General features: G+C 39.2%; 1 protein-coding gene across 2 annotated transcripts in view; it reads left to right on the forward strand.

Moving 5' to 3' along the window:
* The first annotated feature begins 251 nt into the window (after positions 1-251).
* The window catches only part of LOC139631611 (glycerophosphodiester phosphodiesterase domain-containing protein 5-like), a 45,044-nt gene continuing 18,251 nt past the window's right edge, over positions 252-27,044 (forward strand). For both annotated transcript variants that reach the window (XR_011693419.1, XM_071495922.1), the window contains exons 1-2: positions 252-669; positions 17,951-18,130. Coding sequence is in view for 1 of the 2 variants with exons in the window: in XM_071495922.1 (XP_071352023.1) it covers positions 18,014-18,130 (117 nt within the window). In the remaining variant the exon portion in view is untranslated. The remainder of the gene's footprint in view (positions 670-17,950; positions 18,131-27,044) is intronic.

Here is a 27,044-nt window from a genome sequence, read left to right on the forward strand (position 1 = left end):
AAGCAATTTTGAAACCCCACAAATACCTTCAACTTATTTTATTTGTGGAAATTGCGATGAATTAAAACAGCGTGAGGGGGGGTTGTGGTGTAGCAAAGGCACAGCAGTCCGGCCAACGGAGCGACGTGAAGGCGCAGACCGAGAGTAAAGTCAGCTTGATGACGCTCTCTCACTGTACGGGGGGGGGGGGGGGGGGGGGGGGGGGGGGGGGGGGGCTGGAGATAAAAAGACCGACCCTGACTCCACCCACCGTTCAGTCGGTTACGTTCAGTTACTTTGCCGGTGTGTGTGTGTGTGTGTGTGTGTGTGTGTTTCTCACCGTTCACAGAGACGAAGCGGCACGCCGTACTCACAGAGAGGACAAAAAAAAAAAAAAAAACCCCTCTGAACACAGCAGACGGGACTTCTTTTAGCTAGCCCGAAGGCACCGACGCCGTCCGCACTCACACCGGCTGCTCTCCCCTTTTGTTTTCGGTGTAAAACTTCGGCTCTGTCAGCATTTACCGGTGTGCCGCTCACCTCTCATACGTTACCTTTGACACGGACTGCCAACGTTTGACTCTCTGGGGCTTTTTGTCAAGAAGAAAGAAGAAAGAAAAGCCACAGCTTCACCGTGGACCTCTGGGCTACCTTTGAAATCAGAGAAAAGTGGTAGCAGCCCTCAGGCAGGTGAGTGTGTGATAGTTCATCACCTTGTAATGATAATACTTGTGGACAGCTTTTTATTTCTCATTTTTGTAGTTGCATATCTCATTACCATATGTTGTGTTTTTTTTTTTTTTTTTTTTTTTAATTGTTTGTGACTCTCTGTAATATGAGTTTGAACTATGGTAGCATTAGCTAACATGTCTGTAATGAGCCTACAGTCAAAGTAGTAGCCCTCACAAGTTTCAGGGTTGACATGTTTCTTTCCTGCATATGTTGTGGTTTTTTTTTTACCCATCAGTCTTTAGGCTCAGTACTTATCTTACTGCTCACTGGTGGGCTGATGTGCACCCACAGACATGGGACACACCCATGATGTTTTATCCCATGAGAACCATGAGTTTCCCCCATTTTGGAGAAACTATGGAGTGATTCAAACAAAAAATGGCAAATGCAATGTAAAGGTGCATAATGCAAGTAAGTCTACAGAGGCTGATTATTGATTCATCCATTCATATATACTGTACGCATTTGCTTTTACTCATTTGCAGCCCTCTTGCCACTAACTTGAATAATTCATGACACCATTATTTTTTTCAGTCTCATGAGGATCAGGAGTGTCATTTGGATGTTGCTGGTCCATTAGCATGAGCAGTTGACTTACTATCATAATGTCATGTATCACTTCATCAGTGGGAGCTCAGTCTGGTAAACACACAGGACTCAAATCGTCATAAAACTTTTGCTGTTGGAGAGGATCCATTTGGTCCACTGTCTGCAACTGTTACATCCTTCATGACCGTTTTAACACTTCCCCATCTGTCACTGTTACACCTCCAGTAAAAAAAGCAAACTCTTATTTGTTTTTGTTCTGAGCTCCAGTTGACAGATGACATTAATTTACATCCCACAGGCATGTAAATAATTACTTTGAGAGAGATGAGAGCTTGTTTAGTCAGAGTTTCAGTAGATGGATGACTCAGGATTAGTCAAGAATTTAAACAGAGGGTTCTGCTCTGTTTTTATCACTTTTTTTTGTTTACAACATCTACAGTATAAAAGAATTGAAAGGCTTTTGAGTGTAATGTGCTGAATATTTTGTTTTTGAAGTTATTTTTGACTTGTACGGTACTCTTGCCCCTGTATAGTAGGAGAGGCTCATGGCCTGAGGTCAGCCAGCTCTATGAAAATGTTTTCAGGTCATGACATTAAAAGTCATATTGTACGGCATATGAGAAAATAAATATTACTCTTCATACTCGGACTACTTCTATTTCAGCTGTGGAACTTGAATTAATGATACAATCGTTGACATTTTGAGGTTATCTGGAAAGGTGGTGATATAACATATACTGTGCATTTCTACATTTCCTCAAATTTGTGTGGATTAGAGAGGGATATGGGTGAAGTGTTGCATTCAAAACATGGGCAACCATGCTGAAAAGTGTTGGGTTTGTTTGGAAAAGTGCTTTAAAGATCAGCCTTGGTTTATGAATGTTATTTTAAGAGAATAAATGGAGAATAAAGGGAGATATAATAAGTTAGAACAGTGAGGAATGTGGTGTGCTGACTTCACAGCAGTAATCCACTTACTGGTTACCTGTTTTTTACACACACACACACACACACACACACACACACACACACACACACACACACACACACACACACACACACACACACACACAGTCCTGTAGATACATTTTCTCCACAGAATATATGTTATGTTGTAGAGCTTTTAAATATTTCTTCTTTCTGGCGTTGAGGTCTCATGCATATTACTGCTGACTGGAATGTACACTCAGCGTTCACTTTATGGGAAACACCGTACTAATACTGGAAGGGCCTCGATTTGCTCTCAAAACAGCCTCAGTTCTCGGAGCCGTGGATTTCACAAGATATTGGAAATTTTCCTTTGAGATTCTGCTCCACGTTGACAAGACTGCATCACATAATTTCTGCAGGTTTGTCAGCTGTACATTCATGCTGCTAGTCTCCCTTTTGACACACATCCCAAAGTGTGTTTTATTGGATTCAGATCTATTGACTGGAGAGGCCATTGAAGTACACTGAACTCTGCCATGCTTATGAAACCAGTTTGAGACGAGCTTTGCTTTGTGTTGCATTATCATGCTGGAGGTAGCCATTAGAAGATGCTTAATTGTGGCTAATATACTCAGATAGGCTGTGGAATTCAAATCATGATTGATTGGTATTAAGGGGCCCAAAGTGACACTTACCACCCGCAGACAAGGCAGGTTGAGTCCATGGATTCATGCTGCTTGCCCTACCATGTGTGTGCCTCAGCAGAAATCCAGATTCATCACACAAGGCTACATTTTTCTAGCCTTCAACTGTCTAGTTTTGGTGAACATGTTCCCACTGCAGCCTCAGATTTCCGTTCTTGGCTGACAGGAGTGGGACCTGATGTGGTCTTCTGCTGTTGTAGCTCATCCGCCTCAAGGTTTGATGTGTTGTTCCTTCTGATGCTTTTCTGATCACCACAGTTGTAAAGCATGGTTATCTGAGTTACCGTAGCCTATCTGTTACCCTCGAACCAGTCTGGCCTTTCTCCTCTGAATTTGCTCATCAACAAGATCCTAGACTCTGTTGTATATGAAAATGCCAGGAGATGAGCAGTTCCAGAAATACTTAAACCAGCCTGTCTGGCACCATCAATCATGCCTAAGTCAAAATCCCTAAGATCACATTTTTTTCTGGTGTTTGATATGAATACAAACTGATGGTCCTGAATTGTATCTGCAACATTTTTAAACTCCACTGTTGCCACATGATTGACTGACTGGATAATTGCATGAATAAGCAGGTGTACAGGTGTTCATATTTAAGTGTCGGGTGAGTTTAGTTGTTCTGTTGATTAGACATGTAGAGTTGCACTGTGTAGACAGAGGCCCTATTTCCCATTTGAGGTGGGAACGGATTCTGTGTCCTAGTTGTTCTGCTTTGCCCTCCTTATATAACGGCCAGTATGTATTTATATGTTTATGTCCTGTATCCTTAAATAGCTCCTTCTAAGAACAAAAACATTCCCACTGCTCATCCTACAATATAAGTGATATCACGTAGGATATAATTTGCTAGCTTCATATACCAGAAGAACACATCTGGATGATCTGTCAAACCATTGCAGAATTATCAAGAGGGAGTGTAGGTCTGAGTTGTAAAAAAAATGACCTGTTATTGCTGGCTGCCTTGAAGCAGTGAAGTCAATTCCAGCCCTCTCTGTCTCTGTCTCACTCACACCATCTCACTGCACTCGTCTTCTGTGCCTATCCCCAGTAAGGATAATGAACCTCCACAAAGAGCTGGCATACTTCTAAAAGCTTGGCTATTAATTTGTAGCACCCACATGAAAAAATGGGATGTCTTTGTGGTTCCACTCTCAAAAGCAACAGCAAACATTTAATGGGAAGGGATAACTAAATTGGATTTAAAGATTTGAGAAAATTAGAAAGAAAATCATGGCTGCAAGGCTGTGCACATAACAGCCTTGACTTAGTAGAAGACTATAATTTCCACAGTAGTTTACGTCATGCTGCTTCTTTACTGTGACCAGTGTTTTCCTTCTGCCAATACATTTCTCACCACCTCAGGAGAGTGTCAATAGAGCTGTAGCAACACCTAGGGTCTATTTGGTGTTGAGGAATGGCATCACGTGAGTCTTTACAGTGTGAGTTGGTCTAATTCTGTGATTGGTTGGGAGTAGGTGAGGTGTATGGATGTTGAGGGTGTCATGGTAACATACATGAATTTAAAAAAAAAAAAAAATCTTGGTTTTTGAAAGCAGATATTTGTATAGAAATACACAGTCAGTGACTTGCGTTTACATAAAGGGGGCGGGGGCCTTGCCTCACTATGTTGAAGAGAAAAGGCTTACTTAATACTGAATATACCAACTGAATATAATATAAAATCAGCGAACATGGTGAAATTAATTTGCTTATCCACAAAACCATATGATGAGTTTGCTCTTCTATCGGCAAGTGGTAACACACACTTAACGTCTTTTTCATCTATCAAAGAACAGAGGGCTGGGGTTGTGGCTGAGCTTAGATTGTTTATTGTCTAAGAAGGTTGAAGCCCTGCTGTTCCCAAACGAATCCCCTCTGTGTCTAACATGCTTGGGATTTGCAATGCATAACAGATCCTGTCACTGTGAGGCCACTACCTGATGTACTATGGTTTGTGACAAATTGTTGTCAAAGGGGAGCCTGCTGTAAGAGTCAGGCAGAAAATGAAGAAAATGTACTTTCGTCTGCTTCATCTTACCTGTATAGGTAACTTACAGGGCTAATTGCCATTAATTTAACTCCCATAGGAGCATTAGAGGCTTTGGTTCACTGTCCCTGCTAGTTTGCAACTTGAGCCCTCTTCAAAGCCCAACACTCAGACAAACTGGGAGGTGCACAGTTATTTTGTCAAACCTGAGGTTCCTCTTTGAAAGAAGGCAACAATACATTCTTGACTGGATCACAAGTCCGCCTGTTTTTCTTTCATTGTTGGTAATGTTCCCACCATCTGAGACCCACCACCAGAGAGTTAAAGCACTGACTTTTGTAGCTAAGAAAATGTAAATTTAGTAACATGAGAATGAGCCTCTCTATAGTTTTAACATCTTAGGTGCCGCTGGTGTCTCTGCATCAACGCTTTTCAAGTATGAAGTGTTCTTAACTGAAGAAGGAAAGTCGTTTTTCAGGTTATTTCATGACCTAAGTTCATTTCAGAGATACTGTACTTGTTTTTACCGCTCTTTTGCAATTGGGAAAACTGTTTTGTTGCTTTTGTGTAACTGTCCCCCTAATAGAATCAAAGAAGCCAAATGTTCATATGTGAAGAAAGCAGAGTTTCTCTCTCAGAAAGCCAAATTCACCATGGTAGCACCTGGTCGTCTGTCCCTGCCTTGCGGCTCAGACAGCAGCAGTCACAGTAGAGGACAGAGCCTGGTGTAATGTCGACACACAGATGGTGGAGAAGAGCCCTCATGCAGACATACAGATGGCACCTTAATAAAACATACCAGTCCACCCACTTTTTTCTTTTCCCCTAGGCCATGAAAAACATTCAGACTGAGGAGGCCTGAGTGAACTAAGCCAGTGGAGTTGTCCATTTGCACACACAGTACAACAATGGTTCCCACCGTGTCCCTGCATGCCATGGATGTCTTTGTCAGCTGTTTGCTTTCCAGGCCACAGTATCAGCACTATAGTATCACCTATGATTGGGAACCAACCCCAGAATACATTCTCTCAACTCTAACAGGCAGAAAGGGCAGGAGGAGTTTCTTGAAGCTCCACTGGCAGACAGCAGAGTGATAGTAAATGGATTTAGGGAGCACTACACCAGGTTAAGTTACAGGAAAAAACATTTCCAGAGATTTCTGCCAGGCAGCACTACAATCGTGCCATGAAATGTAAGGCACCCACTTCATTACATTCAGTCACTGATTTCAACACTACAACTTGGCTGCCCAAAGAACTAATCATTTAAAGTACCTGAAGACTCGAATGCTCTCTGCTTCTATGAAACACGATTACAGAGAAAGGAAAGGAAACAGTTCTCAGCAAATGATTGCTAGAGTGATTTTTGTCACTGTAGTCAGGAGCCCTACACCTCCCATTCTGTGGACTAATCATGGCAAAAGCAGCTGTGAAAGCAGTGACATTTGTTGGATAAAATACTGTGTGTTCAACTATATGGGGAACTGTAAAAAAAATTTAATTGAAGCCTTGGTTGAAAAGTATTTTAAGTAGGCTTGAGAGCTCTGACAAGAGGTTGTGAAAGACTCTATATATGTAGCTTTTACATTCTGTCAGACAAAATGTTTTGTAGATTTATAAAATTGACCACTGACTTCATCATTAAGCAAGTATCCAAAAATATCTGCCTACATTTTTTTTCTCTTTGGTTACCAAATTCATGGACCACTTTATGAACAGTTAGGTGAATTAACATTTATATACTTTCTAAGCTGGAACAGGCCATTTAATAGAAGCTGCTGATATATCAGGCGAGCTGGACACAACGGTTTAAACCTTAGTTCACTTTTCATTATCAGAGCTTTCATAATCAGCAGGAAGGAACATCAATTTCAAATGAAAGGGAGACTATAAAGCAGCTTGAAAAAGAAACCTCTTCATATAAAGCTTGAATATACGATCCAGATGTTGCTGGTTATAACACCAACACATTCAAGTTAGTTTGATAAAAGAGGCAAAGTGCACTTCTTCCTACCCTGTAACTCTCTTCAAAACCATCTTTATCCCCCTGCTCTTTCATCTTGGCTTTCTTTCTCCCTCAAACATACCTACATGTGCCCTTTGTAGAAACCTAGTATTACGTACATTACATTTTTGCCCAGTAGGGCTTCATGGATGGTAATATCAGACTGCGGTCAGTCAGTTGGTCCAACTCTTCGGTCCAGACTGATATATATGAACGCATAGATGGATTGCTGGGAAATATGGTGCAGGCATTCGAGGTCCACGGAGGATGATTCTTACTGACTGGTAATTTCTTGATGTTTTCTCAATGGCCACCAGCAGGTCAAAATATTTACCTCTCCAGTAAAATATCAATATCTACTTGATGGATGAAACAACTTTTGGTTCAGACAAATGTCTAAATAACTACTGTATGGATTGTGCCATGACATTTGAAATGGATTCATGTGCCTCTCAGGATGAATTGTGAACCCCCTGACTCTTCATCTAGTGCTACCAGAAGGTTAAAATTTCACTTTGTCTAATAGCTTAGCATATGACTAAATACTTGCAAAATCAGCTGTACTTTGTTTTTAGTGCTAATTAGCAAAGGTTAGCATTTTGCAATATGCAAAACTAAGTTTGTGAACATGGTAAACATAACTGTTTAACATCAGCATGTTAGGATTTAGCTAAACTGTAACTCATGATTATCAGAGGAATGAGACTTTGATTGTATTCATAACTGTAGTCACACACTAAACAAAACAAAAATTATGAAATGTAGAATACATTTAGTATGTACTTGGTAGATCAACTCCTAATATTAGGGATAGTAGTGATGAAGTATTTTATGAATCCAAGTGAAGCAAAAGCATTTAACTGTACTTCATGAATTCTCATTGGTTTGAAAGTATGTGTGGGCATCATGGACATTCAGCTTTGGCCTTCCCATTCATATCCCTCCTATTGCCTCTTCATAGCCTGGCACTCCTCTATGTGGGTCCACCTCCTCTCCTGAATGCTTCCTTTTTACTTTCCCTCCAGACAGCTGAAATCACAGGCTGTACTAAAGTTGATGAGAAAGCGTGGTACAAATATACATTAAGCAGAAGAGAGTCAGTGTCAACTAGTCTTTAAAAGTGCTAATTATTCAAACCCCCACACCATCAGCTGCCTAAAGAGTGGCATTTGATCAGAGGTTAGCACTGTCACCTCCCAGCTGGAAGGTTCTGGGTTTAAACCCCACTAAATGTCAACTAGGAAATTTATTTGTGAAATTTTCCTTTTTACCTCTGCACCAAAGTGTTTGTGTGTGTGGTCCATTCCTCATACTGCAGAACACATGCGTTACGCATTAGGAATACTCCCAACTTTGCTCTTGACACCTAGTAGATGAAACCTTACAGAAGCTTCTCAAAATGTAGACTCCTGTTTTCATGGTGTGTGTGGCAGGTGATACCTCAGCGGAGAAGCACTGCATTTACAGTGCCTCAAACACATAAGTCAGTGATGACCAATCCCCCTTCATCCACAAGGCTCCATGAAGCTCCTAATACAGCTTTATTGTTTTCTGAAACCACATTGCTTTGCCAAGTTCTGTCCCCGCAGCATCATTCCAGTTTATATGTCTGCATCAAACCAAATGCACTTTTCCATCAAACCACATTTTCTCTGAAACCAAACCTTTCCTCAGCCCATGAAGGTGGCTGCATGCTGTAAGACGAAGCCCACTCCTAAAAGATCATTTTTATCTCCAGATGAAAAATGAGAGTGATATCTCCACATGTCATTTGACCCACTTAAACCTCTGTTTTTTCATCCACATTGAAATGACTTGGTGGATTTCCTTCTCAGTCATTTCATTTTGTTTTTTGCACTAATAATCAAAATGAATTGACAGTCGTGGCAGTTCCTCTTCCTGCTGTCAATTTTCTAATTTAACGATACATATGAACTATGATTAGATTAATTTTTTTTTTTTTTTGATGATCTCTGACCCATATTTTTTCTTCAGATTGATGAGCTGTCAGTCTCATGAGCAGTGAGATGAGAAGTGTCAGATTGTCTGGATGTTCTCATACCATCCCACTCCCCCAAGCTCTACTTCTGTTTATCTGCCACTTTCAGTCAGTTGGCATAGTATTGCGCTTCATAGCTATTTGCTATTTGAGCTTATATTATCTGCTAGATTTTTTAATAGAGAATACAATTGCTCAAGATTATGGGTTTAATGGGTTCTGTCAGTGTCATAAATAATGATAAAAATCATGAAGAAATCATGAGATGGTCAATATTGTGAGCAGGACGGACATTAACAACTGAGAGTCCCTATGTGAGCATGTTGCAATTTGAGAGGCCAGAATGTTCTGGCATCAGCAGCTTTCAACAAGTAAGCGTTGAATATTTATTTTTTCAGTTTTGATCTTGGGCTGAGAGCCAGAGAAATGTGAATATTGATTCGTGTTGCTGAATATTCATCATGCCTCAGGTCTTGTATGCTTATAGATGAAACTGCATTGTTATGAATATGTCAAAGAATATCCAACGGGCAAGAAGCTGACTTCAAAGATCTAGTTCCAGCTAGGACCAATAGGCCTGTCACCTCACATGCCCCTCTTGTTAAAAGCTGCATTTGCCTTGGTAGCATAATGGTTAAAGTGCATACCACGTAACCACAATGTCCACAGTTCGACTTCCAGCCAGGGGACCTTTGTTGCTATGCCCGTCACTCTCTCTCTCTCGCTCTCTCTCCACATTTCCTGTCTGTATGTCTACTGTTGGGGGAAAAAATGCTAAAAAAATCTTTAAATTTAAAAAAAAAAAAAAAAAAAAAAAAAAAAAGAGCAAAATAAAGACAGATGTAATTAAAGGGGCTATTTATTTGTAACTTTTGCTATTGCTACCAGTGAAAACATTAACAACTGTTAACTTACCAGTCTAGAAGAAATTTTTGCGAATTCAGCATCAAACTTCACTCCTTTACTCACCAAGAGATGTCTCCAGTGGTGGAAAGCACGCTTGTCTCTCTCATGTCTTTTCTTTTAATGAAGTTAGCATGCTAACCAGCTAGCCCCCGCCTGTCTTGTCACTTTCTAATATTGAGTCACTGCAGTCTCCAATCTGCTCTGAAGACGTAGCATTGCTCAGAGGGCGTATTATAACCTGTATAAATGCGACGATGGCCAATACTCTTGTCAAGCAACAACCACCACCACCCTCTCCTGGTAAGAAACCATGTTTGCCAGCAGACAAAACTTACAAATAGTCCCTTTAAAGACACCACAACCACAGCCATGTGCTCAGCCAGCTTACTCGCTGCACCTACATGAAAGGAAGTAACAAGGGATGCCTGAATCACCTTGATTATCTGCCAGTATTGTCTGATTTATTATTTCTGTGTATACAAGTACATTCTTCACATGTACAGGGCAGTTTATTCACAATGTGTTAAATCCAGGTAACCATTTGTAGTTGTATATGGAAATGTATGTGGAGGAAAAAAAAGGGCAAAAGTCAAGGTCACGGTGACCTCAAAAAACACGGTTTTGGCCTTGTGAAAACAATATCGCGGAAACTCCTCAAAGAAATACATATTCTGGTTGGTTGTAGCAGTATTCTGATTGGTTGGTTTGTTTGTAGCTGTTTTCTGATTGCTTACTTGGTTTGTATCTGTGTGCTGTGTGGTTGGTTTTTAGTTGTATTCTGATTGGGTGGTTGGTTGTTTGGTTTGTTTGTAGCCATATTCTAATTGGTTGGCTTGTAGCTGTTTTCTTATTGGTTTGGCCTGAGGCATTATGTTTTCAGGTTGTCCATCTGTCCATATATCCATCTATTCTAGTTTTCCCTTTACATCTAGTATTGAAAATGTTGAATAAAGACCTTGAAAAGTATTCTCCTGGCATCAACCTCTCCTAACATCACAGCAAACTGCTTGTTAGCCACGATGCACTTAATTTTGCTTTGTCAGTGCTTACTAACTTGCCTTTTGCTTGCATGCTGTAAACTAAATATTATTCCTCCCTTCATCTTTCAATATTCTGTGAAAGCAGGATGCTTATGGTATCGCTTTCCTATATGTAGGTGCATGGTCATCCCTGGTGGCCCTAACAAAGTGGAATCAATGGCTATGATCAATTCTACCATAGACCAATCATTTGTATGCTAAAGGGATTATAATACCTAGTGCATACATAAATCAAGAAGAAATACTTTACTTAGTTGGAAAAGTCTCAGCCGGTGGACCTATGTCTGAAAGGCACAGACAAAGTGATGTTTTCTGCAGTATCTCAAATCACCTTCTTCCAAATGTGCGATATCTGTCACTGAGTGGCACAATAGCTGACAGGGCAATTTTTTAATGGTTTGTGGTTCTGACTAAATGTCAGACTCAGGATGAACAGGAGCTATGAGCATCACTTCTCTGCCATGCACCACAGTGACTCATGTGAGTGATATATACGGGGGTTTGGTCAGGATCATGCTGATAATTTATGTTGAACTGATAATATTTATGGCTGCATTGAAGATGACTGTATATGGAAACATGCCAAACATTGTTTTCGTTGAGTAATGCAGAGGCTTCCTTCATTACATGCAATACTTTAAGACTACCATAATTACGTTGTATGCTTCTGTCCTGAAGTTGCAACATCATCTGCATGGTCACCGTGTTACTTTGTCAAAACATGCAAAATATGCAAGACAAGCATGTGTTCACATAAAGTTAATCTGTTGACTTTAAGGTCAGGAACACACAGGATGCGTGGCGTGTGCGTGGCGGGTGCGGAACATCTCAGTTTTCACTTTGGTGCCCATGTTAATGGATTAGAGTAGACACACTGCATGACACATGCATGAGACACGGCTGCGTGGCATCATCTAGAGATCTGAAATTTCATGTCTTGCCTATTTTTCATTGAGACAGAGAAGGTCTATTGATAGCCATATTGACATCATACAAGCAACATTACATAAAACTGACACCTTTCACTAGTTTTCTATGTCTAGACTAGATCTGACTATGACACAGACATGAAGAAGTATAGATATATATCTTTAACCATTCTAGCAGCTGCATGTGGAGACAGAAGCATTGTAGAGGCATTTTCTGTCAAAAATAAATCAGAAATTAATTTATAATCCAACATTTGAGTACCCTGCAAACTCTATGTCGAAATATAGGGCTTGCAGTAGCGGCGACGCATCAGACATAAACCCTGCGTGAACACATGCATGCTTCTCTGCAGCAGGTCAGCGGTAGCAGCTGGTGTAAGTGTGCACACTCTTCTGATGTCAGAATGATCATTAATGTTTGGAGATTTGAGGCTTGTTTGGACAAAACATGTAACAGGTTATGACCTGATGGCTTTTGGCCTTGGATATTGAGCAGCTAAATTGTTTGTTTGTGTTAAATCTTCTGCTTATCAATTCCATGATTATTGAAGGGGGTGTTATTTAAGTCTGTCAGCACATGATGTTGGGTAGAGCTTGTTTGGCTGATTATTGTTTTCATCATACAGGTTGAAGAAACCAAATGAAATTGCTGCTTTGAGGGTCTCAGAAGTAATTTAGACCGAATAAGTTTTTTGACATGGTGGAAACAAGTCCATTACCTTTTATTTTGCTTACTACAGGATTGTTCTTGAAATATGTGGTAACGTAGTTGTGATTTCACAGTCTGTTCTTTATGATAAAGCTGAGTGTATGCATTATTGTGTAGAAATGGTACATTGTAAGGAGTCTGCATTATGGAGGAGCACGGACCAAAAGTAATGTTAAGGAAATATTAATTTATGAAACAGTGTAAGGAAAGAAATGGAACTGTGTAGGAAGACTGTTGTTGTGAGTAGCATGCAGAGGTTCTCATGATTTAGTGCATGTTCCGCAGTCTAACTTGTTTTAAGAGAGCTCAGGCCACATCTTTTCTGTAATCCACAGCTCTGCTTTATGTATAAATGTCATTTAACTGAATCAGTTAGTGGCAGTAGTTTTCCTCTTGCTTGAAGTCGAAGTTGACCCGGCTTTGTCTCATGGCAAGAGGAATTAAAGAAAGCAGCGTGAAGCTTAGCTCAGATTTGCTGAACTGGTAACTACAGTGTGATCCAGGCCACAGTGTGGCCTTGTGACATAATTCATACTTTAAATTACTCTTTAAACTAAAAGTCTTTAATTTTGTACATATGGATATACTATAAACTGTATTTTTCCGATGATAAAACACAGTAATGTTTAAATCAGTGGCCAGTTTATAAAAGCCTGAACATCTACTAATCTAAACATGGGTGTCTGGTGCTGGTGTCTGTCGTACAGAGCACAGAAAGTGACAGGATTCACTTTATAGAAAGCAGCAACAATGGTTTGTTTAGATTAATCAGTAGAAGAGGTGGATAGTGTTTGGTGGGTGACTGCTTGTGGGATGATGTATCTTTTCATGATCAGATTTTAAATGTTGCCAAGTCTCTTTATAGTGAGAGCTCTCGACTGTCAATGCTGAGCCAGCTTTAACAGCTCTGATGTAACGACTCTCTCATTGCATGTTATGATGGGCTTTATCACCCTTGTATCACTAATCAGTTCCTTCACAGGCATCTTGTGATGCCAAATGGTTCAGCCAAGTCTCGGTGCTTCGTCAGTTGGTGCCCGTTGCACATCTCAATAAGCAGTTCAGATCATCAAACATGGCAGGGGTCATGAAAAGATGAAATGGAGGCACATTTACAGAAGATTAAAAAGATTCCATAATGCAAAGACAGATTTGTTTATGACAAGATTATTCCATATTGCTTTGAGTGTCAATGTGACCAAGGTCTTTGCATCTAATTTTGCCTCCTAACATTTTGGCCATTGCACACAAATTCTTTTGATTCCTCTGATTCCACCTAAGTTGTGATCTGAGTGTCACTGAGTCGTGCAAAAGTCTACTTTCTCATGCATGTTACAGCTTTGTCAGGACACCTTATCATGCCCTGCAGGACAAGATGATGAGTTAAATGTGTGAATTAAACCAGTATTGCTGCTATTACATTACGGTGTTTTGAAATACATTATGTTGGTTAAGTGAGGATAATTCATCCCTTTCTTTGTGGACTATTCCTTTAAGTTTCTTTTCTTGGGGGTGAGCCATCGGTCCCACAGTTGTCTACTGCTTGGCCTCTCCCTCAGTTCCCTGGTCAGAAGAAGACCCTGCTTTCTGCTGGGGAAACTGCTGAAGCATTTCCTCCCTTGCAGACGTTTTCCCTCACTGTGTCTTTGATTGGAGGAAATGAGGCAGCAGAAAACGAGATGACAACAGCCGTTTTGGGTTTTTTCATACACCCCTCATAACTTTTCTTCTTATTAATCAAAGTTCAGACAATTTGTGACAAACACAGAAATGTGGAGAGAAGCGTTGAGTACTTGTTGATTTCACTTGGTTAGTCTGTTCCAATCATGAAGGGGCAGTGCAGATGACAGGATCTGACAGGTAAAGCTGTCAACCTGTGAAAAGCTTGGCACAGTGGATTTATTTATTATAAAACAACAACTAAACATGAGGAAGGTCTTTTTTTATGCTAAGTTGTTCACAGTGCAGCTCAGACTCCCTATAGTGGTCACATTTCTGCACCTACTGCAGTCAGAGGTGTTATGTAACATGTTGGCAAAAATACGGTAGTAATGCTGCAGAGTCTTGCATGAATAAAATTGCTCCCTGTTTAGAAAGTCACTACACATCCTGTATTTAACTTTGTTTTGCAAATTCATTGCAGTTTATTCAAGATGTAATTGTGTCCACTGGGTCGAATTAACTAATGAGTTTCTGGTAAGACATCATGCTGATAAAAGGATTAATTGCAGCAGTTCTTCTGTCTTTATACACCCGAGAGGGGAGGGTTGGAGCTTATTAACTGCAAAGTAAAAAATGGATGAGCCACTCGTTTCAAGGTGACAGATCTGTAGCCTCAGTGCTGCTCTGCCTAATTATGATAACATCCTACATCAAATAGGTGTAATTAAAGGACTTTTTGATGTTCACCTCAACTGAAGCAGCAGCAGTGAAGTGGCTGCGACAGTGCCGTGAATGGAGGTAAACATGTTGCAACATAAACCGCATGAAGCACTTTACCATAACTGTAGAGCATGGAGACATTGCTGTAGATACAGGTTTGAATGTTATAATTTGTCAACAAGTGACAACATGACAGCGCTGAAAGTGGTTGTTACTTTGCTGTGATGATCACACCAACAGAGCTGTGTTGGCGTGCCCAGACACACATCTGTATTTGTCTTCTTGTATTTGGAGATGTTGATCACACTCAACCATAACTGAAGTTCATGTCAGCCAATATTAATATGAAATGATTTAATCCACTTGAAATTTAATTTGGCATTTGTGTAATGTAAAGTACAAATGTGTTTCAAATATTTTTATTGAGCAGTACAAAATGTACTGAACATACACAGAGAAAGGCGTATTTGCTCCAATTCCTATTATTAACATTATACAGACCATAGACATGTATGAGAGAATGTAAAGTAGAAATTTTATTTTAAATTTTATGTCAATTGTTACTGGGATTTTTAAAATAAAAATTTCCAGTGGCTGATCACGTTAACTTTCTACCTTATTTATTTACTCCAGTTTATATGCATAGAATAAAAACTGAGTCACTTTTGATATGTCCAAGCACTGCTTGAACAAAAAAAATGTAAGTATAGTATGAAAGCAGTCCCTGATTAGAGGCCTACAGCAAAAGGGTTTACCTCTGGTTATTTTATTTTTTAACCTGAGGATGGTGCATTGAAAGAAAGATAAGATACTAGATACATCACTAAATCTGTAACAGGTGAAGGAAACTTTTACTTCTGAAATGGCCAAAAAAATTAACTTAATATATTTTTAAAAAATATTTTATTTTATTTATTTTTTTTATAAATTCTTTTGGCAAATTTGCCAGTTTTATTCCTTCAACAGACTTAAAATCTTGTTCCTACAAAACTGTCATCTCCATCTACCCGACAGACATTGTTTATTCAGAGGAAATGTCTGACAAGCATAATAGCTGTGCCAGCAGTCAAATAGTGCCTGATCTGATCAAGGTCTAAATCCCTCAGACTGCAGTGTTGTTACTTGGTAAAGCTGGCTGCATGATAGAGAGATGTGTATAGTGTATTTGGAGAGTGACATGAAAATGTGAAATGAAAATGTGAGTGTCTGTATTCATTCAGCCTGTGCCTGGTTTCAGTTTGTCAGTCAGTGGGTAAAGCACTAGATTAACCATGTTAGCACCAGGGGTTTGATTCTCATTGCCCCCACTCAGTAAAGTGTGGTATATTTAATCACTGTGCTTAACATGTTTGACAAATACTACATTTTGTAAAATATAGCATTTAATTCAGCAATTGTGATGTTATTCTTACCAAAGAGCTGATATAGTCCAAACTCATCAGACTCAATTGCTGGACTCAACAAATAAGTTTTAATTTTTTGAGTATATTTGAAAATTTTGAGATGGAAAGTTTTACTGTTGTCATTTAAGCATTCTGTACATTGCTGCTTTTCATCTTCTTTTTTCTTCTTTTCTATAACACTTAACACATTTCAAGGTATTGAGCCACACAAAGCAGCACTGCACATTGCCAGTCAAAGACCCCTGTGGTCCTGCTGGGGTGGGCCAGGTTCATTATACCCTCGGGTCAGGCCCGCCCTCCTCAGAGCAGTTGTACTAATAACAGGAAGCACGGCCACTGCTGCAGATGCTAATGAGCAGCTGCCCAGAGCCTGAGACAGCCTGATTACAGCAGGAGGAGTGTAGTTAACATGCAGAATGGCTCTGATAAATCAGATGAGACTTAGCCATATGCTAGCTGTCCTTCATAAACTGCAAGTAAATTGGAATATCGCCAGTTAAAATGCCCCAGGGGGATGTGTTGTGTTTGTTTAACTCTCATCAGCCGAGAGATGCCATTAATTATGCATAGTTTATACTTTGAGTGCAACAAGATGCACTTTCAACCCCAGATTGAACTGAGGTACGTGTTTCGCAACTGCAGCAGCAGCTCAACAGGCTCCATCACATCCCTGGAGAGTGAGGTAAACTTGTGATAACAGTCAGAACTGCTGTAATATCATTATTGTTATTATAGCTGATTGCAGAGTCTCAATGCTGAGTCAGCAGTGGCTCAATGGGAAGACTGAGATATAACTCTAACTATTCACAGCTAACACAGCCTGGTACTTCTGACTGTGGCCAATACAACAGCTTTAGTCAGGAAGGAAATGAGAGCTGGGTTTTTTCAAAAGTATCATAGTGTTCTGGTGCTCCTCCACACTGAGAGGGGGTGGTGAAGCTGGAACAGGCACCAGGGTAGGTTGTCTCCCTAAAATCTTTCCCAGATAAAGCATTAAAAGATGCAAAGACCTTCTGGTTTTAAGAGGGTTCCAGGAAAGGCAGGAGAGAAGGCCCTGTGCACACGTTTGGCTTCACTGCATCACAGCATGATTGTTGTTTTGCTCAAAGCTTCAGTTGCCATTTTGCCTATAAAAGCTGTACAAAAGCAGCATGCATCGATTTCCATTTATTTTATTTATTCATTTTATTTTAATAATGATAATGATGATGTAATGTAAGTTAAAGGGTTATATAAAAATGTTGCATAACATCCTTGTTACACCTGTTGGCCTTTCCTTTTTCTGGCCTGGCATAAAAGGGAGAGATTGGTCCAAATATGTAGTGACTGTATGATATATTAATGGCCACTGTAATTTAGTCTTCTGTTCAGTAGCTGGTTGGTTCTCCAAGCCCTTTTCAATGTCATTATTATTATTATTTTTTTTTAACCTTGATCATATTGAATGAAGCTCCTAGCAGCCCCAGTTGTCATTGGAAACGAAAGCTGGGAAACAAGGTCTTAATTTGAAGCCTGGCTTTGCATCAAAAGAATGGTGCTTCTCCAGCCAGCATGTGTTTTCTATCAAAGTGCCAGACATGTTACTCCAGTAACTGTTTGTTCCACAGATTGTCCGAGGCGGTCATATAGGCCCAAACAGTTTGAGACTATGTTGTTTGCTTCACCTTTAACACTTTTTAAAAATCTTCTTACAGGATCCTTTGTAGTCAGTGGGATGTTAGAGCTCTGGAAGCAGGACCAGGACTGACTGAAGGAGCATGGTGAAACACCAACCCCTCCAGGTCTATGAGCGCCAGCTGTGTTTGTCATGTATCACTGGGATCTATGGTTGCCGCTGGAAACGCTATCAACGTTCCCATGATGACACCACCAAGGTGAGAGGCAGAGAAAACCCCTTTTGTGGATGAAATAAACCAGTCAGAGTTGCTGTGCACCTGGCTGTCAGTGGTTTAAAATGGATAAATAAAAACACATAATGGCTGTTTTTACAGAATTTACTGTGTATATGTATTGAGTAGATAGTATAGATCAGTCCTATGTGCCTTTAGCAGCCAATCTTTTAATGCAACAAAGAATGATATTTGACTGACCTTGCAGCATCATGTGTCTGAATCTTCCACATCTTACAGATTTACTCAAGTTTTACATGTGGGTGATTGTAGATAAGATTTTCTCTGCGGTTAAAACCCTTTTGATGGTTTGATATGTGGAATTGTCAAAGAAACATTGGTACACAAAGCAGAGAGAAACAGAGTTGAGACTCCCCTTGCTGTAATTGATTATCTCTGATCTCGTGAGATAATTATAAACAGTACACACTCGTATGTGCACATGTGCTCACATCAGGTTGGGAGCAAATGAGACCTGATCGCTCCATTCTGTGCAATTTTTTTCAAGGTCATTTTCCATAAATGCACAGCTGTTCTGAGAGGGAGATTATGTCAATTTTCAGTTATTTTATAGCATTCTTTAAAAAAGTGAGTTTCCTATTCATTTTTTATTAGAGATATTTTAGCTTTGAATGTCTTCCAATGACCCTACAACCTGCATTTATGATAAAAATGTATAAGAAAACTATTACATTCCACATCTTTATTTTTGACTGCTGGATCTAAAAGCAATTACTGTAGCTGTTTACATTAACATGAGTCTTTTCACAGCTGCAAAACAACATGGCTGTGCAGGAAGTGGAAGATTTTCTATAGTACTCAGTGAATGTAGTACTGAGGAAAAAACATGAAACCCACTGAAAGCTGTAGTCTACAGTCTGTGTTTGGCATCCACAGCAGTATGCGCTTATATCTCATGGTCTCTAGATACGCCACACTGATGTTTTTCTTTCAACATTGATTTACAAAGAACAATTATCTTTGACCAAATATGTCCTTGCTGGTTTATCCTCCATTCAGTAACCTTGAGCTTTCCAAATAGAGGCTCATTCTACATCACAAATACCCCACTGCTTATCATCTGCAATTGTTTTTAATTAGTTCAATATGATGCTTTTCTTTCCCATATATTCATATTCCTATCATATTCATAACCACATTATTATTATTATTATTATTATTATTATTATTGTTGTTGTTGTTGTTGTTGTTGTTGTTGTTGTTGTTGTTTTGTGTGGGTTTTTTTTTTTTTGTTTTGCTTTATTTGTGGTTTCCAAAAACTGGGTGCCCACTATACTGGTGGGGTCCTGTATAGGGGTTACATTTATCTTAGTGTGGAAAGACTTCAAGATAATGAAAGGTTATTGGGGCATCTATAATATTTTATGTATTTAAATGATGCAGTTTTTAATGAATGTGTTTGATAATTTAAACCCCTTTTTTGTAGCTACAAAAGTGTAGGCCAAAGTGTGCAACCAGAACCGTCAAGTGCAACCCCCAACCAAAGATTATTGGGTAGTATTAGGCACATGCCAGGATGAGTATCAAAGCCTACACTGATGAGCCATGTGTCCTGACCTTTCCCTTAATCTCTTAAATTCTGTATTTAGGAAGGACACACGGGTTATGTTGCTGCAACAAACTCAAACACACAGCATATAACCATGTGTGTGCTCACATGCACACAGACACAAAGTTGGAGAATTTATTTATGGCAACATACCATACTGTAGACAAGCAGAAGCCGAGTTAAAACACAAAAGACTCATGTCACTGAGCACACACACACAGATGTACCAAAGAAAAAGCCTACATTAACCCTACATGAGGTGCTGAAACAGAACACAGGCACCTAAGAGTAGTTATCATTTAAAAAGCATAGCAGAACTAAATAAAGAGATATTGATCCCCCCCCCCCCCCCCCCGTTTGCAGGAAACTGGACACCTTGTAGCTCTGTTTCCTGTTGCAAGTGGTTGTCTTTCAAGCCAACTGACAGGATAGTGCAAAGTCAGCATTGTTTGCTCATCCTTTGTTTTGCCTGTATGCTGTTGGACAGCACTTGTCTTGACCCAAGTGTAAGAAGCTCACATTCTGGCACATGCACTCTGCAGGCTGCAGCCCATTTCCATTCAGTTGATTCAACATATTTCTCCCCTCAACATTCTTTCAACTTGTTTACATCATAAGTGGAGAGAACTGAAAACAGATGGAGTCACTACTAAGAGTGCAGCTTTGTCCTGGTGGCGTCAGTAAGAGATGTGTAATCTGGTATTTATTTGTCTGTATTTATTTGCTAGAAGCAGAAAGCTGTTATTTCCCAGCACAGGTCAAGGTGATGTGATATAAGACTGCATCTTTAACTATTCCAGTAAGCAAACTGTGACCAATCAAAGGCAGGTATCAGCTACATGTAATAGGACCTGAGCGAATCACAGAAGCGTGAGAACTGAGAATCTCATGTTGAAACAACTGTAGACTCATTCATAATCCACAAGCAGATCGTGCCGTTTCTCTCCTTTTTCGTCTTTGTTCACTGTAATGAGTTGTTCAGGCTGACTGGCCGTCTTAGTGAAGCTGCTTCTGTCTGTATTCACGGTGCTTTGTAGGACGACAGTCCACGTCATGCAGTGCAAGCCGATCTGGCCTCTCAGTAATAATTGAAAGTATTTCCATTTAGCTACTCATTTCCATTCGGTCACACAAAGGCCTCAAATATAGATACAAGGCTGCTCTGCCATCATTTGTCAGTGATCTCAGGGTCTTCATATGCCCTGGACTGTGAAGTATTGGACAAGGCCGACAACGTGGTTACCTAGAACTAGCAGTTACACTGAATCAGTTGCAGGAACAATGGTGAATCCACAATGTAGCAAATTGTTGTTTCATTTATTTTGTTTAGCAGCAGTTAAAATAGGAGCAGAACAGGAAATCAAATGAGCAGTTTTCAAATTATATTTTGAAGAGACGCTGCTTGTTAAATTATTTTCTCCTGTAGGGCTGCACAGTTAATCATAATATAATCGAAATCGCAACCTGGCCAAGTGCAATACCTAAATCACAGGAGCTGCAGTTTTTTTGATTAAGGGCAAAATGTGTCACAACATAGTTGGCACCATAAGTGTTGTGGTGGTACAGAGCTGCCCCAGCCTGCAAATCATATTCTCCAAACATAAAGGAACATGCTTGTTTAGTACAAGCCCCCCAAAAAATCTAATGAATATGAAATGCACAAACAATCATTGCAACTAAAATTGTGACTCAAATTGCAATGGCAATATCTGCCAAAATAATTGCGATATTTAAATGTTGTCAGGTTTTGACCAATGACCTGTATTCATTTACAATGGATATTAGCATTCAGCATTTTGTGTGTGTGCTCACATACTTGTCTACTCATATTCCAACTAGCTGTCAGACTGAAAGATCATGAGCTTTGATAAATCAGATGTGAGGTGACTCAGTGATGAGGCCGAGAGTGTGCTGGTTAGCATCAGCTTGTATCAAAAAAGCACAGAGGGTAGTTTTTCTGTATCATATTCTTCCAAAAGTCTTCCTCTCTTTCTAACTAAAGCTAGGCATTTAGATTTACGCACTGAATAAAACCATAAATCACATATCCACAACATATTTACAACAGAGTTTGTTCCTGAAATACATGGGAAAAACCAAAACATAGTTTCATCCTCTTCGCTCTCACAATGGCAGTTCATCATCTATTGTAAACACCCAGAAGCCATGAGTCAAGAAGTGATTGTCAATGAGTCATAGGTTTTTAATGAGTGAGTTGTCCTGATGATGAGGTTGCACTATGCTGGGAAATAAAAGGTCAGGCAGGATTGAACTAAAATCAGTTTGGAATTGAAGTCAGATATCCCCTATTTTCATCTGTTCCCTTGAAAACAATGTAATGATTTAAGTTCAAAAACAAAACATTTAAAAAATTTTTGCCTAGCACTGATATTAACAGCTAGAATAAACTTGACGGCTGTGTTCACTGTCATTTTAACTGCATCCCTCACGTAAGTGGATGGTTGCTCTCTGTGTGATTACTGTTTGATTTGTGTTTCTAATTGAAATGTCTAGATTGGTTTGTGTACCCAGTAATGATTTGTATTAATCCCCTACCTCTTTACACAAAAGAACAACTGAAAATCATTAAGGCTGGAAATTAAAACCATTCATCTGTTTCTGAAAACCTACAATATATTTTTTCTGTTCTGTGAAATTTGTTGCTAAGTCACCAGCCATAGTGTTTATTAGCAGTATTAGGTTTGTGTAGCTGAAGGTTTTAGTCATAGTTGTTGTTCCTGTCCGACTACACACAGTGGTGAACATTTAATTAGCCATACTTCATGTGGACGGTAAAACCACAGTGTTCTTCATTTGAGTTTACCCAGTTTGTTTAATTACATTGATTTATAGGATGTGGTGTAAATTCAAAAAGTCATGTGTTCATAACACCTTTTTTTTAATTTTCATGTTGTGTACCTCAGATCAACAGAAAATTATGCAGCAACTTTTTTGTTAATAATTTAACCAGCTTTTTGTCTTTGTCGTATGTGATGGTGAACTCAAGTGTTTGTCAGACAAAACCATGAATGGATTAATAAATAAAACAATCAGCACATTAATAGATAATGAAAATAATTGTTGGTTTTAACTTTACACTTCACTCTGAATATAATATAATAAAACATTTACTAATGACTCATGATTGAACTTGTCTTTTTGACAGTAAAGATATAATGCCACTATACTACAAGGGAGGGATGTCATTTTATTCTCAAGAGTTGGAGAAACTTTGCAAAGTATATTGAATCTAAGCTCACCCACCTCTCTGCTGACTAAGATGGTCACTGAACAGCATATTTATTTAATGTGCTGTGAGCCTTGTCTTGCTGTTGAGCCTTGCGATGCATACAGTAAATCACCTGTGCCAAACTGTCTGGTTTGTGGTCTACCTTAAAGAAGTAATTCCAATTATCAAATGATAAATGCAAAACACTTGCTTGCTGGAAATGGTAGTGTGATTTCCTGCTAAGTTTTGAAGATATAATGAACAAGAAAGAAAATGAACAAGTTCCTTCCATAAAATAGGTTCACAATATTATCTGTATCAATTCATTTCAGCATAGTGGGGAATATGTCTAAAAATATGGAGGAAAATGGATGCTCAGTTCAGTATTGGGCAAGTGTTTATTGCATTTTTCAATTTCAGGATCTTCTTCCTATTTTTGCAGACACTTTTACATCTGGTGCCTTTCTCTGGTGGTATAGCTGCATTATGAGGCAGGCACACCCAGTGTGAAATGCCAGGGACTTATCGGGATATGCTCAGGAATGTGACAAGGGACCGTGGTGTTAAGTTCAGTGAAGATAGAGGCAGAGAGAGAGGCATGTGAGGCTGTGCTGTCAGAGAAAGAATTAACAGCTACAACAGCTTTGCCTTTTTTCTGCTTCCTCTCCTACATTTACATTAGTTTACAAGTTTAGTCACACAAACCAGCATGTTTGTGTTTGTTTGTATCTGTCTGTATGTATGAAGTTGACTCAGGACCTTCCCACACCATATTTTCTGTCCGCAGTGTTGGCATATTAGATGGCGGCATACTGAGTCAAGCTGCCATGTCTAATTGAATGCATCATTTCATTTTCTGAGATGATCTGACCAGAAATCATCTAATAAATGTAATTTAGGATGTGTATATGTGAATGTTGAATGTGTATTTTGTAGAGGAAACCCTAATATTAGCTGTCAAAACATACTAGTATAGTACATGGAGTAAAAAGATCATAAAACTAGTAAATAATGATAATAGTTAATTGTTTGTATTTACATAAGCTTAGGTATTATACCTTTACAGACACAGCATTTGTTAGTAGTTGTCAGTAACAGAAGTCAGAATTTGTCTTCCCTCTGATGACTAATCTTGTCTTTTGTCTGTACCCTGACTCTCAGAAACTGTTTCCAGAGTTTGATCACAGCCAGAATCACATAATCATGTGAGCACACAAAGTGTTATTAAAGTTGTCTTGTTATATTGGTGTAGACAAGTGCTAACAACTTTCATTGTGTCACTGCACACGGTGACGTACTGCTGTACAACAGAATGCTGTGGTAGCAATGTGTGCGGTTATTATTATACTGGCAATCCACATGTCTGTCTGTGTGATTTATAGGCTTTTTTCTGCTGCTGTTAAAGTTCAGAGTCAAGCACAGAAGACTTGTGTGTCATAGCTGTATTTGTAGGTTTGACAGCTTGAAGAAAATACACAGCAATACACAACTTGAACACAAGATTTGGTGTTTGAATGCATGTATGTATTGAGTTATTGCTTCCTAAGAACATTATATCTTGATTCCACTGTGGCACTAGGGTGACTTGAAAATCAGAATAGATAGTATTGCGACATGCTTTGTTTAAATAGTAATTCAGCATGTGTATGTGTTTTCTTATGTGTATCTAAGTGAGTAAGTAATCAAGCATGCCCATGCATGCATATACTGTGCAGTAGAGCAGCAGATGAACATGAATAATAAACCGTTCATTGATTCAACACTCTAATTGTTGCCTACATCCTGTTTGACATATTGAAGCACTCATGGAGAGAAGAGAGAGAACACAGATCATTCAGTCATGCTGGCATTATCAATAGGAGTTGTGCACATATGGAAAAGCAGGGCAAATGAATATCAGAAACCACTGTACCCCTTATAAAATCATAATTATAGAATGATGCTTAATGCTGCTGTTGTCTTTAATTTGACCATGTTCTGTACATGACTCTTTTTCCTGGTTTTAATTTGTAGGACACCATATTGATGGTGGCTTTTCCAAAGAACCACTCAGGAAGAAACACAAAAATGTTACTTTAGCATACAGTATATCTCTGTTCACTGTTCTGTACTGTAGACAAATTTTAAACTTCACCCACTTGGCACTCCTAATGATCTTCACCAGACAGAAGACAAGGACATTAACTATGTTTATGACAAATTACCATCAAGGCTGCAGATGGCTTGATGGTGTCAGCTCAACAAAATCAGTCATGGTATCAAAAAGGTCTCCAAGAATTATGTCAGACAATTTAAGTTAAACTTTATCGGTGTAGACACATTTAAAAAAAAAAAAAAAAAAAAAATCCAATAAGCTTATCTGATAAATATATTATTGGTTGCTTCAGTCATAATCCACTTTACCAGTCAAAGAAAAACAAAATCAAGTAGAGAGCCACTAAGAGTAAAATTGTGTTGCTCTTCGGTGCTGTACTATGTTATGCTAACATAAAGTTGCTTTACATGCACCTTTTTTATTACTAGGTGTTTTCAGTGTCTTTAACTATTTCAGAAAAAGGGCCAAAGTTTTTTTTCTCTTTCTTTTTCCTCCTGGTTTTCCCACATTGAATCACTGACGCACTTTCCTCTGACGCAGTGGTGAGTCAGCAGCGATATATACTTTATAGTGACTGGAAAGTGCTGTAAATCCTGAGCAGATACATTCCTAATGCAGAGAGTTTAGTGAGCAAGGTGCAAGTGCAGGATTCTTTGGAACGTTTCCTTTTTTAGGTTTTTTTAGTTTGATGAGTGTTTACATGATATTGATATTGATTTACTTGATCCATTTGATATATATATTTTTTTTTAGCAGGGAAGTTTGTTCTAAGACTAAGACTTCCTTTTTTTTTTTTTTTTGAATATTTACAGTTTAGCAAGTAGATTAGTTTACTATTTTTAAAACATATTTAATCTTGACTATTGCAGTTGTTGGGACTACATATCTCAGAGCAGTTACAGAAAGGGTCATTGATGATTTTGAAAAGTCATTTAATATCTTTTTAATTACAGCTTAAGCATAATTTGATTTAAATTAAAGCTAATTCAATAGCTCTGAATTTTCCCAAGGAGAATTTTGTCCTCTTTATCTTACATGATTTCTCCAAGGGACGAACAGCGTATCACTAGCCAGAGTAATTATCAGAGCAAAGCATGGATAACCAATAGCTTGTGCTGCTCTTCAAACAGTCTGATTCTCAGAGCTTTCTGATAGTGCGGCAACAGAAATCTATCACAGTCTGTGCCATGGGGTGTTGCGCCCAGATAAAATGCCAGCCATGCAGAATGTTAATGTTGTATCACCAGGGCAGGCCAAGTCATGTCAGGCTAGAGGAGCTCTGCTGCTGAGTTAGCTGGGAAACAGGAAGAGGGAACATCAGGCCCAATGGGATATTTAAATCACCACTAACTGTGAAATGAAAGGTTTTTGTCTCAGTTTTTGATACATTAAAACTTTTACAATTAAAAGCCAAAATCCTTAGTAACTTAAATGAAATATCCAAAATATCCACAACTTAAGATCAAAGAGCTACTCTAGTACACTTTCCTGTATAGTGGTTGAAACACAAGATTTCCCTCCTACAAACAGATTTAGTTTCATCCAGCAATAACAGTTGCCTTATTGTGATATTCGGGCAATTATAGCAGTGCAAATTAATGATGGATAATAAAATTCCATCTGTAGAATTAGATCTGTGAAATGACATGGTAGACAGTTTGTTAGATTATCAGATGAATTAAGGAGATCTCAGTGTAGGTAGCTTATTTGACCGCACCATCACAGCTCTCTCAGGGGCCTCTCAGGTCACATCCATCATAATCCAGAGGGGAGGAGGGGGTGGAGGAGCGAGAGAGTGGGGTGTTGAGCAATGTCACCTCTCAGGAGCATGGTCGGATTTCCCAGGTGATTCCAGGTAGTCATTAAGGGCCATGGGAACCAGGGTTGGTGCTTGCTCATCAATGAGCAGCGCTGCCTGTCACAGAGACCATGGTAACCTTTTTGTTACTGGGGTTGATTTGTTGTCCTCCTCGTAATAAGACATAGTGTTTGCTCTTTGTAGATT

The sequence above is a fragment of the Trachinotus anak genome, unplaced genomic scaffold (genome assembly GCF_046630095.1).
Source record: "Trachinotus anak isolate AG129_WGS33_773 ecotype Australia unplaced genomic scaffold, CSIRO_AGI_Tana_v1 ptg000014l, whole genome shotgun sequence".
Taxonomy (NCBI): Eukaryota; Metazoa; Chordata; class Actinopteri; order Carangiformes; family Carangidae; genus Trachinotus; species Trachinotus anak.